At 33.6% G+C, this 12,822-nt stretch overlaps 2 protein-coding genes across 2 annotated transcripts; both read left to right on the forward strand.

Moving 5' to 3' along the window:
- The first annotated feature begins 387 nt into the window (after nt 1-387).
- Nucleotides 388-4,895, forward strand: LOC126653721 (probable galactinol--sucrose galactosyltransferase 1). Its single transcript, XM_050347648.2, has 13 exons — nt 388-744; nt 843-1,090; nt 1,184-1,274; nt 1,674-1,722; nt 1,828-1,919; nt 2,173-2,280; nt 2,376-2,510; nt 2,609-3,019; nt 3,188-3,329; nt 3,426-3,493; nt 3,603-3,737; nt 3,820-4,037; nt 4,314-4,895. Exons 1-13 carry the CDS (start codon nt 554-556, stop codon nt 4,688-4,690), a joined length of 2,265 nt encoding a protein of 754 aa, XP_050203605.1. The 5' UTR covers nt 388-553; the 3' UTR covers nt 4,691-4,895.
- A 4,260-nt stretch (nt 4,896-9,155) lies between these two features.
- Nucleotides 9,156-12,324, forward strand: LOC126654166 (cytochrome c oxidase assembly protein COX15). Its single transcript, XM_050348243.2, has 7 exons — nt 9,156-9,382; nt 9,678-9,979; nt 10,318-10,543; nt 10,640-10,885; nt 11,001-11,111; nt 11,563-11,694; nt 11,789-12,324. The coding sequence occupies exons 1-7, from the start codon at nt 9,215-9,217 to the stop codon at nt 11,951-11,953; spliced, it is 1,350 nt and encodes a 449-aa protein (XP_050204200.1). The 5' UTR covers nt 9,156-9,214; the 3' UTR covers nt 11,954-12,324.
- Nucleotides 12,325-12,822: the final 498 nt, after the last annotated feature.

The raw sequence follows: 12,822 nt of genomic DNA on the forward strand, positions 1-12,822 counted from the left end.
ATTTTTAGTTTTCAATTGCACCTGATACACCAAATTGAGACTAATTTATTTTTTAATTTATTTATTTTCAAGATTTATCTAAAATTTATTTAAGTTTAAGTACTTGTTTGAATTTGGCCAAGAATTTTAATAACTAATAAAAATTGCTACGTTGGGGTGGATTGAAAACTAAAAATCCGAAATAGGATATAATTGAAAAAATTGCTACGTCGGGGTGAAATTGAAAATTAAAACAAAGGTCGGGATTTTTTCAGCCCATTATCTTTTTGTTATAAAAATAATGTGACAGTTGTATGCGATAGACACTCATTACAATAATAGCATTAAAATAATCAAAAAAAAATTATACTTCCCGCCATGGACAACCTCTGTCAATCAACACAAAATACGAGGCAGGACTTTCCTTCCTTTTAACGGAGTCCCTAAACTGCAATTTATCAACTTTCCAACTCCTTATATTTTAACTTCTTCAAACTCTCTATAAATAGCTGCATCATTTCACTCACTTTCAATCCAAATCTCCAATCTAAACCACCCCCGTTGAAGAGCAAAGATGACAGTTGGTGCAGGAATTACAGTTGCTGACGGGAATTTAACGGTTTTAGGGAACACAGTTTTACAAAATGTTCATCATAATATTGAGATCACACCAGTACAAGGTGACGCTTTTATCAATGGAGCTTTTCTTGGTGTTCAATCTGATCAACTTGGTTGCCGTAGAGTCTTTCCTGTTGGCAAGCTAGAGTATGTTCTTTTTTTTTTCTTCATTTTGTTAGTTAGATTTAGTGTTTTTGTGATGAGGGTAGGTGTTAAAAATTTGGATTCTTGGTTTGTTTTTGCAGGGGATTGCGGTTTATGTGTGTTTTTCGGTTTAAGTTATGGTGGATGACTCAAAGAATGGGGAGTTGTGGACAGGATATACCTTTTGAGACTCAGTTCTTGATTGTTGAAACGAGAGATGGGTCTAATTTTGATGATGTGAATGAGCAGTCTGCAGTTTATACAGTGTTTTTGCCCATTCTTGAAGGGGATTTTCGGGCTGTTCTTCAAGGGAATGAGCGAAATGAGCTCGAAATTTGCTTGGAAAGTGGTATGAATGTGTATATACACTCAATTTGATGATTTAATTTATGAAAAGATCTTGGTTGTTTTAGAGCTAATTAAAGTTGGTTTGGTATTACAGGAGATCCTGATGTACAGGAATTCGAGGGAAGTCGGTTGGTTTTTATGACTGTAGGATCAGATCCTTTTGATGTAATCACAAATGCTGTCAAGTAAGTCTCTATATCACTATCTGTTGTATTTTTCATCATTATATATGCAGTTTTGCAAGTAAATCGACTTTAAGCGTGGCCAATTCCGCTCGATTGAATCAATTGAGATTAACCTGCAGGCGGTGAATGGTTATCTCTTTTCGTGATTCACAATTGGCAACCATTTAACTGGCAGATTCTCCTGCAATATTCGATTTTAAGATCATTAGGGCATTTTAGATCTTATAGCATGTGAAATTTGGTCAGTTTGATTAATGAGAAGCATATAATTTAAGGGCTCATAATATGTTTTTTGTTCTTATTGCTAGTTTTATCATTTAAAAGTTGACTAAGGTAGGCTGTTTCTGCTTCTGCATCAGCTTATTTGATTGTACTAACTTGAATTTGTATTATTCACAGGACTGTAGAGAGACACTTGCAAACATTCTCCCATCGGGAGAGAAAAAAGGTAATTCGTAATATCTTTTAAATTTTGTTCGGTGCCGTCTTCTTAAGATTTCTGTTGGTAAATTATTAGCGTTCATTTTGATTGAAATTACACTTTGTTGTATAGATGCCAGATATGCTGAATTGGTTTGGTTGGTGCACTTGGGATGCTTTTTACACCGATGTTACAGCCGAAGGCGTAAAACAAGGATTAGAAAGGTATTTATGTGTTCTTTGCAGCTTCAAATACTTGCTTTCAAGCATTCTATGAGATTTATTGGTGGCGCACGAAACTTCTCGAATCCTACTTTTTTTGTCATTTTGTTTATGTTTTGAGAAATGTTTTTGAAGTTCTGAAGCTCAAACGATTCTAGTCTATTTTTATAAAGAAACATTGTTTCGGCGTTGACGTTATTTCATTCCAGCGTTTCCGTTTATGTATTATATAGGTGCTAATGAGTTGTCCTTGCAGCTTAGAGAAAGGTGGCATCTCTCCTAAGTTTGTTATAATCGACGACGGGTGGCAATCGGTCGGTATGGATACCACTAGTATCGAGACCAAAGCCGATAATACAGCCAAGTAAAGTTTTGAACACAAGTTTTGTATTTATACTTTTATCATTTTCCACTGGCTAATAATTATTTCGTTTCTTGCCCGTTTTCGTGTTCCTTCAGCTTTTCAAACAGATTAACAGATATCAAAGAAAACCACAAGTTCCAGAAAAATGGCAGAGAAGGCCACAAAGTAGAGGATCCAGCTTTGGGACTTCGCCACATCGTCACCGATATAAAAGAACATCATCATTTGAAGTATGGTTTTGTTATTGAAAATATAAACCAATTTTTAGGTAGTAAAAAAGAATCTCACAAGTACTTATGTGGATAACCTTTTGTAATATTATATTTAGGTACGTTTATGTCTGGCACGCGATTACCGGATACTGGGGTGGCGTAAGATCCGGTATAACTGAAATGGAGCAGTATGAATCGAAAATGGCTTACCCAATTTCATCTCCTGGAGTTCAGCTAAATGAGGATTGTGGTGCTCTACAGAGTATCACGAAGAACGGGCTAGGACTTGTGAACCCTGAGAAGGTCTTTAACTTTTATAACGAACTTCACTCGTATCTTGCATCTGCCGGAATCAATGGTGTCAAGGTTGACGTCCAAAACATTCTTGAAACTCTTGGAGCTGGCCATGGTGGAAGGGTTAAACTTGCTAGGAAATACCATCAAGCATTAGAGGCTTCAATTGCTCGAAACTTTAGCGACAACGGAATCATTTCTTGTATGAGTCACAATACTGATGGTTTGTACAGGTAATATCTCTCTCGAAACTTATAATCTATGCTTCACGGAAACATAAACACTGAAATAGAAATTGGTGAAAACAAAGTGCCGAAACCATATTTTTTACAACATTGTTAATAACTCATAGATATGATTGGTATATTTGTGGTTGATTTATGTTTTTTTTTTATCTATAGTGCAAAAAGAACTGCGGTTATAAGGGCATCGGATGATTTTTGGCCGAGAGACCCAGCATCACACACAATTCATATTGCATCGGTTGCTTACAATACCATTTTTCTTGGAGAATTTATGCAACCAGATTGGGATATGTTCCATGTAAGTAAAGAAATTTGATTTATCATTTTTGTTTGATTTGACAAGATATTCAACTCATTGAAGGGCAACATTAATTCACATTGTTTCTCATGACAGAGCTTACACCCAATGGCTGAATACCATGGAGCAGCACGAGCAGTCGGGGGATGTGCAATTTATGTCAGGTAGAGTTTCTTTTTCTATGAACATATTGCTAATTAATTTCCTTTCTAGTAGATAAATAAAAGGCGATGTTTCTCGTATTTATTATTTGCATCTATAATATTGTACTAGTGATAAGCCTGGACAACATGACTTTGATCTATTGAAGAAGCTTGTACTTCCGGATGGCTCTATATTGAGGGCTAAACTTCCTGGAAGACCTACAAGAGATTGCTTATTCTCTGATCCTGCCCGAGACGGAAAAAGGTATTAATTATAATATATCCGGGATCTAGTTTGTCGTCTTTAGTCCTATTTTCTTAAAAAGAAAATACTCTTCATGTTGCAGTCTTCTGAAGATATGGAATTTGAATGATTTCAACGGAGTCGTAGGGGTATTCAATTGCCAAGGAGCTGGATGGTGTCGGGTTGGAAAGACGAATCTTATCCACGATGAAAAGCCTGCCACAATTACCGGCTATATTAGAGCTAAAGATGTTGATTATTTGCCTAAAGTTGCTGACGATGGATGGACTGGGGATAGCATTCTGTACTCTCATCTTGGTGGTATGTTTCTTTTCGTTGTTGTGCATTCCGTTCAAATCAAACCAAACCAGAAATTTATTTTTATCAAACCCGACCAAACTGATTTTACTAGGTACTTAAGGATTTCAAACCAAATGGAATTAGTCGGTTAAGTTTTGTTGTTTTGGTAGTATTTTTTTGGGTTCAGTTCGTTATTTGGTTTGTTTTGGTTTTGTATATCTTGGTTATATATTCTTCTGCATTGGTTTAGCTTTTGCACATTTTCGTAGCTTGATTTTTCGCAACTCTGAAATGCAGGAGAGGTAATTTATCTCCCAAAAGTTGCAACTGTGCCAATCACCTTGAAGTCTCGAGAATACGAAGTTTTCACAGTCGTGCCCGTGAAGGAATTATCCACCGGGACTAAATTTGCTCCGATTGGTCTGGTCAAGATGTTCAATTCAGGTGGTGCTATTAAAGAGTTGAAATATGATTCTGAATTAAGTTCCACAGTTTGCATCAAAGTTCGAGGATGTGGCATGTTCGGAGCATATTCATCATCTCGACCTAAAACGATTAAAGTTGATTCCGAGAAGGTGGATTTCGTTTACCAAGAAAGGACTGGTTTGATCAGTATTAAATTGAGAGTTCCTGAGGAAGAATTGTACCTCTGGAACATAACTATTGAAGTATAGAGGATGGTGATCATTATTCTTTACTATTGATTCCGCATACGCGTCTCTCTCGACCGCTCACATTACTCTAGAGATTGAGCAAGAGAAATGTTGGTATGTGGAGATTTATCCTGCAGATCTTTTATAAGTCTGCATATTATCTCTTTAGATGATGAAATAATATTGTAAGCAATGCCATGTAATGTACAAGTTCAGAGGTCAAACTATGTATTAAGCCATTAGGATTCCCTCATATTCATTTGAACATGAGAGGTCATGTTCATTAAATCTACACCATTCATTACAAAATGAATGGTGTAGTTTGAAAAAGTCCAAATTTAGTTAAATTAATCTGCACCATCCATTTTATAATCAATGGTGTAGATTAGTGAACATGACCCATCATGTTCAAATGAACATGAGGGAATGGCTTAATACATAGTTTGACCTCTGAACTTGTACCCTTTTACCCATCTAACTCCTAAACTTAACGTCTCACCTATCGAACCTATGAACTTGTTAAATAATCCGATTTGACCCCTGAACTTGATAAATATGCAAATATTGAACCCTTCGTGTCCACCTGTCACTTGAAACGTTCTAGAAGAAATTGTGTACGGAGGGGTTCAATGTTTACGTATTTATCAACTTCGGGGGTCAAATCGGGTTATTTAACAAGTTCAGGCGTTCAATAGGTGAAACGTTAAGTTTGGAGGTTAGATGGGTAAAAGGGTACAAGTTCAGGGGTCAAACTATGTATTAAGCCATGAGGGAATCCCAATCCATTTGAAGAGTTTTGTTTTATTATTTACTTTTATTAATTATGACATAAAATATATTTTAAAAAAGTAATTTTAAATTTAATAAATGAAGGTTTAAATCCATTGCATTTAAAAAAAATTAATTATGAAATTAAAATGTAAATAGTCTAATTTATTTCTAATATTTAGTATATTGTATATTTGAATATTTCTAATGTTTAATATATTTTATTAATGTGTAAGAAGTTATAAATTTAAAGAGTTTTTGCATACATCATTAATGTTATAAATTATAAAATCAATTATTATTTCAAATTAGTTATAAATTTAATTAATTATAAGTTTTTAAAATTATTTATTATGAAATCTTAAAAGTCTTTAATACCAATGATACATACAGGGGTGGTATAAAGTTACCAAAGAAACCAATGATTGATAAACATTAGATAGTATAGAAACTTAAGAATAGATAAACATACATATATTCTAAATAAGTGATTTCAAGTGTTTATTTCCTATGCTATCTTCAAGTATTGTAACAACTGATGACCCTGAATTCATTGACATTTTTTATGCTTTTCTTCTTGATTAAACATCACCAGAAGAAGGGGAATTATCCCTCTTGTACGCCCTTCTAAAGTCACACCAATTTGTTTGTCTTGGCGAATTGAAAGAGCCGTTGCCATATTTGGTTGAGTCGAGATGTCCGTAAAGATTGTTGGTGGATTCCAAGTATAAGTTTGCTCTGGGATGAGGGTGGTGTTAGTGAGACTTTGTTCAGCAACAACATTACGTGAGTAGATTTGAATAAGGGGAAGCGACATGTTGTTTTTTTTTTTGATAATTTGAGAAGGGGGAGCGTTTGTGGAAGGAATCGAACCCACGACCTAACAGTTTGTTGCTTAGCGCTTATACCACGACATGTTGTTGATTGTTCAGTATGGCAGTGGCAGGATTTTTTCCCTCAAGGACCAATTTTTCCGGCCAGTTGGTAGCCCACGAATGGATACATCATACCGTTGTACATAAACTGAATTTGCTATCTCATCATATTAACAATCGCGACAAGAGGCTTCTTCATGGCCAAAAATGCTAAATAAAAACAGAGAAAGAGGTAATTTTTCACACCTAAAATTAACCTTGATGTGTTGAGTTGGTGCCAAGATAATTGTACTTCCTCTTGGTAAAGGCGTGTAGAGATCAATTTTGACATTTCATTTAACCAGAATACCTGGTTGTTTTAAGATAATATATACTGATGTATAAAAATCATTACCCATATGTTGTCCGATTTCTCGACCAACCTTTAACCGAATTATAAACCACCCATATTGGAGATGAAAGTTAATTGAAAACGGTTTTCTAAAGTGAAAGAAATTGACCGTTTTTTTTTTGGAAACTGCCCTGCCATTTGGAGAAGCGGGTATCAGTTTCCGTCGATTAACGATCATCCTTATTCAAACAACGCAAATTCAATACCGAACTACAGAATCAAAAGAAATTACAGCAACACAGACAAAAAATTAACACCAAACAAAAAACACAAACAGTACTCGTAAAGAAAAAAATTAACAACAAACAATTTTATTACAGTTGGATATTACTTTTTCGCCTCCTATATGGATATGAATTTGATTAGTCGAGTTTCTTTAACAAACTGTAATACAAAAGATATTAAACAAACTGTAATACAAAATAAATGTGATGGAAAATTGAATTTAGATATAGAATCATGTAAGTCTATCCTCTTCCATTTGTTAATGTAGGTAAAAAGTGTGTTTTATGGGTAATTACTTTGTTTGATTAGATTGTTGTACTTCTACAACATAGTAACAGAAGCATTCAGAATGAAAAACATTATTCTTTAGGATTGATTCCGACTGCACGTCTCTCTCTCCCGTTCTCATTTTTTTGATTCTGACTGCACGTCCCTCGCTCTCGCTCCCATTTCTCTAGATGTGGAGATTTACACTGCAGATCTTTTTTAAAGTTTGTAAATTTTCTGTTTACGTGATAAAATAAAATTGTAATGGCATAAAAATTATCAAATTTTTTAGTTTCCTCTAATATTTCATGTTCAACTAATGTTTTTCAACTAAAATATTTTAAAGCAAAATTTTGTTCCGCCTAATATGCATTTAAGCTATAATCATGGATGTGCTGCTCATATATATAATACTAAAAACATGCCATGGATGTGAAATTTTTAACAGCATTTTTTTCATGAATAAAAAAAACACATTACTCACTCTGGAAAGCAACTTGTACAATTTAATTTTTTGGTAATGGAGATGATTTGTTATGAATATAAGAAAATCTTTTTCACTTAAATATAAAATATTGTTTTATTTCATTAAGTAAACTCATAATTAAACAAAATAAAAAATAAAAATATTTTTTAAAAAATATATTAAAAATATTTTTTTTATTTTAAGTATATTTTTTAAAATTTTAAAATAACTTTTTTAATAATTATATATTTATTATTTATTATTAAAAAAATTTGTTAAATTTTAATTCCTATTCGCAAAAGTTCATTCCCATGAGGTAAGGGGGGATGGATGATTTCAATTAAAGGAGTAATCACATTTCCAATTCCTAGTGTAATTTGACAAAACAAACACAAACAATGGGAATCATTCCAATTCCTATTCTCATCTATTTTTGGCGAACCAAACGGCCTTACTTTTAATCAAATATCAGAGTTATTCATGTGCTTTAATATGTTCTTTAGGATTGATTAAGTGCTATAAGCTATCATGCTTGTATAAATATACTGTAATCAAGAAAACAGAATTGCTACTTCATGAAATACCTATCAGTTAAATTAGAAATTTAAAGTATTTATTTTAAGTAAATATTAATATTTGATAATAGAATTAAATTAAAATTAAAAATTAATTGAAAAACTCGAATTACTATTCTTTTATAAAAAAATTGAGGTGTTTTGGTTGCTCCAATTCAGCATCACCAGTATCAAATTGTGGTAAGTAAAAACACCGATCCACCAAATCAAATGAACCGAACATATATTTTTCGGAACATTCAATTACAAATTTGGGTTTGATTGCTTCGATTTTGACAAAAAGTTTGGTTTTTTATTGGTTCAGTTTAAGATTTGGATATCCATATTAACCAAACCAACCAAAAAAAAATCAAAAATTTGATTTTTTTAATCTTTTTCTTGTTGTTTTTTTCGGTTTAACCAAACCGACCAAATTACCATCCTATTCCATTAGTTTTTTTCTTCTTATTTTATTCAATCAGTTCGGTTTTTATTTGAGTTTCTAATTCAATCTTTTTAATTTTAAACATTCTATCGACCGATTAATTCAATTTTAGAATTTTTTGTTTAATTTTAACCGAACCGACCGAATGTTCACCCCTAGTATCAATAGGCAGCATTGAAAAATTTATTCATTTTTTTTTTTTCACAAAGGCTAAAATTTCCATTAATAATAACGAAAATTACATGAACGGTTTCTCAACATATTGAGTCAACTATTCTGGAGAAAATGATGAGAGCTGTAAAAATACAGTCATCGACTAGGGCTAAACTAACCACCATGGGTTATAGATCATTTTCCAAGCATTTTTGAAGTATTATTAGAAATGAGAGAGAAAAAACCACGGAAAAAGAAGCCACGTAGCTCATTTCTTAAGCCTCAAACCAGAAAACGCAGCGTTTTAAACTGTTGAAAGCCTATTTGTAAAGAACTATGGTAAATTTATATATATTTGTATCCAAAGGCAAAAACCTCATAAACCCATAGAAACCAGAGAGATGTTTCAAAGCAGAGTAATATCATCTCTTATAAAGAGAAACAAAGCAGCATTTAATACTGTAGTTTACAGTTTCAAAGGCAAAGCTTTACCCTTTAAAGATTTGAGACAAAACCCATCAAATAAATCATTCTTCAATGGCTTCAGATCGTTACCTGAGACATTTAAGGTAATCAAGCACTGCCCTTTTAATTTTTTGCTTATAAGATTGACCCAGATGTCATTTTCGCAATTTGAAGAACAGATTTGAATATATTTTAACAAATTTGGAATAAAAGTTGGATTGTTGATGCTAAATAACGAAAAATTTGATATTTTTACTAGTTTTTCATATTTTATTTTATGGGTATTACTTTGTTTCATCGGATTGTTGAATGGTAACTGCCATTTTGCAACTCAATTTGATATCTAACCAGCTCGATTCAGAACTAAATTTGACAAATTTGATTCCTTTAATGCGTTAGGGTCATCATGTCCCATCTATGAGGAATATGTCTACTGCTGCAGCATCTATTGGTGTGGAAGGTAAGGAGGGACTAAAGCTACTTGTAACAGGCGGACCTCGAGCTCAAAAAATGGTTGGGATATGGCTTTTTGGTTCTGCTGCCTGGGTTTTTAGCATGGTGGTGCTTGGTGGTGTCACACGTCTAACTCGATCTGGTCTTTCAATGACTGACTGGAAATTTACGGGTCAGCTCCCGCCGCTTTCAAATGAGGAATGGTTGAATGAGTTTGACAAATATAAGCAGTCGCCTGAATATAAGCGGTAAGACATAGCTGCGAGAGGTGCTCCTTGGTTTTATAGGTTCAGTTGCTTAATCTCATGTATTATCTTATGGTAAAAAAACTTGATTAGGCATTGTAACTTAGAGTAAGACAACTAAATAGTGTAGAAGTTCTTATGTACTAACTACACAGTTTTTTCTGGCCACTATATGATTGGAAGCTTTCAATATATCTATAAAGTGGTTGGCGAAAATGTCAATGAAAGTTATATGATTTTATGCATTTTGTTTTCTTCTTTGCCTTGAATATATGTGTTAGTCCTATCCGTTGGATTTACAAAAATGTTTAACAAGCTGAGTTGATTATGACTATTTGCAGTATAAATAAAGGAATGAGTATTGAAGATTTCAAATTTATTTATTGGATGGAATATGCACATCGTATGTGGGGAAGGGGACTGGGTATCATGTTTGCTCTGCCATTTTCTTATTTTCTGCGGCGGGGATATATAACATTGCGACTTGGACTAAAATTATCCGCTCTTTTTGCCCTTGGAGCTGGGCAGGGTTTCATTGGCTGGTGGATGGTCAAAAGTGGTCTAGAGGTAAGCACTTAACTTTTCTCCTGCATTCTTTTCGTTGCATTTAATTAATTTATGAGATGAGATTAATAATAGGTTTACTTAACCACTCCCCCATAGGAGCCAAATTCTGAATATGCTCAGCCAAGAGTAAGTCCTTATCGGCTTGCGGCTCATCTTACTTCAGCATTTGCCATCTATAGTGGCCTATTCTGGACTGCACTTTCAGTTGTCATGCCTGAACCGCCTGCAGAATCACTTGCATGGGTTCGTGGGGCGGCAACCGTTAAGAGACTTGCTCTTCCAGTTAGCCTCATCGTAGGTATTACTGCTATATCAGGGGCATTTGTTGCTGGCAATGATGCGGTATGTTAAATTTCTTTTTGTCTTGGTTCCCTCTTTTCTCATAAGAATGTGATCTGTATCCTCCAAGGATGCGATGAGAAACTTTTTGCTCATCATGGCTGCTGGAACAATGCAGGGTCGAGCATTTAACACTTTTCCCAAGATGGGCGAGTCATGGATTCCTGATGATATATTTGTCATGAAGCCTTTAATTCGGAACTTCTTTGAGAATACATCAATGGTTCAGGTAAATCCTCAGCGTAGAACTTTGTGTTGCAAACTCATGATTGTCTTGATAATTTCGGAATTAATTTTGTTAAATTGTTTTTCTCCAGCAAAACGAGAGTTTAAGACGAAAAGCTCATTAATTTTGTTTTGTTCTAAACTTACTAATTTTATGGAAAGTGCTTTCTGCAAGTTGTCTAGACTCTAGTATTAAAAAACCATAAAGTCATTCTGTTTCTTGCGTTAAAGCTGTGTTCTCTTGGTCAATAGCTCAGTTACTTATGAAGAAAATAATCATACACTAGTGTCGATAACTGACATTTAATCCTGTAATTTTGTAGAATATTTAAATATTAGGGAAGAATCTACGTTTTTAATTACGGATCATATATTCAAAGTTTTTACTTGTTGCAACTCTGTAAAACAAGCTATTATACCAGGAAGTACTGATTGATTTTGTTTAATGGTTGTAGCTTGACCACCGCATCCTTGCAACTACGACCTTAATTTCAATTTGCGCATTACGGTGGTTCACGAGAAAGTTGGACATACATCCAGCAGTCCGATCTTTGATTGGAACCACCCTAGGCATGGCTGCTCTTCAGGTGATTAGCGTAAAATATCCTTAAATCTCGTTCATGCTTGTTTTGTCATATCTTGTTTTCCATGGTGTAAATTGCTATCATGTCATTGTAACAGGTCACCTTAGGGATTTCAACACTTCTATCATATGTACCTGTATCACTTGGCTCTGCTCATCAGGCTGGAGCATTAACACTTCTAACACTTGTTATTCTGCTAAACCACACAGTACGGAAACCTTCCGTTTCCCTTCTTAAATTACTTCCTCTGAAGACCGTGTGATTGATCGAGACCTATGTTGCATGGAAATTTCACGAGCTTTACGTTTCGGCGTCTGTTTCTCTTTTTAGAAATGCTTTGGAAAACTTCGAAACTCTATATTTATAAATTATTCTTTTATATAAAAAATACCATTTTGTAGTTTTTTTGTTTTGGCGTTTCTCGTCCGATCTATGCTATGTAGATCGAGGCACTGAAAAAGGAGAATTAGGTTAGTTGTATCAAATACAGAAGTCATTAATTAGACTGTCATTGTTGTGAAATTACAATCAGCTATCGAGCAGCTTATGAATTTCCTTAGTTGAAATTTCATTCTTTATGTAATTGTACATGGTTGTTTGCAGTAAATAAATCCTCAAGTGCTTATGTTACCATGCCCCCTTGTTGAAAATTAGTGGTGTGCACTCTGTATTTGGGTTTGGTTTAGTTGTTGAAAAATTTGAAATAACAAAATGGCATAACCATTTTTCAAATCCAAATTTTTTGACTTTTATCGATTACGACCAAATCTTCTAATTTTTACAAGTATGTCCAATTTGAAAGCTGTTTTTGCAATTATGACAAAAACTCTAAATTTTATTTTTTAAATGCAAACATTTTAATTTTTATCAATTACGACCAAACATTTGTATTATCTCTTTTTAGAAGTTAGATATACTTTTTTAAAATTTGGTTGTATTGATAAAAAAATGAATGTCTTGAATTTAAAATATGAAACTCAAAAGTTTTGGGTTAAAATACTTTGCAGGTTATCGAACTATCAATTTATTTCAAAAAGTATACCAAACTTTAATTTATTTTAAAAAGGATACCGAACTTTCAATTTATTTCAAAAAGGCTACCGAACTCTCAATTTATTACAATATTGGTCT

The sequence above is a fragment of the Mercurialis annua genome, linkage group LG6 (genome assembly GCF_937616625.2).
Source record: "Mercurialis annua linkage group LG6, ddMerAnnu1.2, whole genome shotgun sequence".
NCBI classification, from domain to species: domain Eukaryota; kingdom Viridiplantae; phylum Streptophyta; class Magnoliopsida; order Malpighiales; family Euphorbiaceae; genus Mercurialis; species Mercurialis annua.

Excerpts from the sequence above, each read along its gene's own strand:
- LOC126653721 (XM_050347648.2), top strand. The coding sequence starts at position 554 with ATGACAGTTGGTGCAGGAATTACAGTTGCTGACGGGAATTTAACGGTT. Across the intron at positions 2,281-2,375 it reads AAAGCCGATAATACAGCCAA|CTTTTCAAACAGATTAACAG; the intron begins GTAAAGTTTTGA and ends GTGTTCCTTCAG. Across the intron at positions 3,330-3,425 it reads CAGATTGGGATATGTTCCAT|AGCTTACACCCAATGGCTGA; the intron begins GTAAGTAAAGAA and ends TTCTCATGACAG.
- LOC126654166 (XM_050348243.2), top strand. The coding sequence starts at position 9,215 with ATGTTTCAAAGCAGAGTAATATCATCTCTTATAAAGAGAAACAAAGCA. Across the intron at positions 11,112-11,562 it reads AGAATACATCAATGGTTCAG|CTTGACCACCGCATCCTTGC; the intron begins GTAAATCCTCAG and ends TAATGGTTGTAG. Across the intron at positions 11,695-11,788 it reads TAGGCATGGCTGCTCTTCAG|GTCACCTTAGGGATTTCAAC; the intron begins GTGATTAGCGTA and ends TCATTGTAACAG.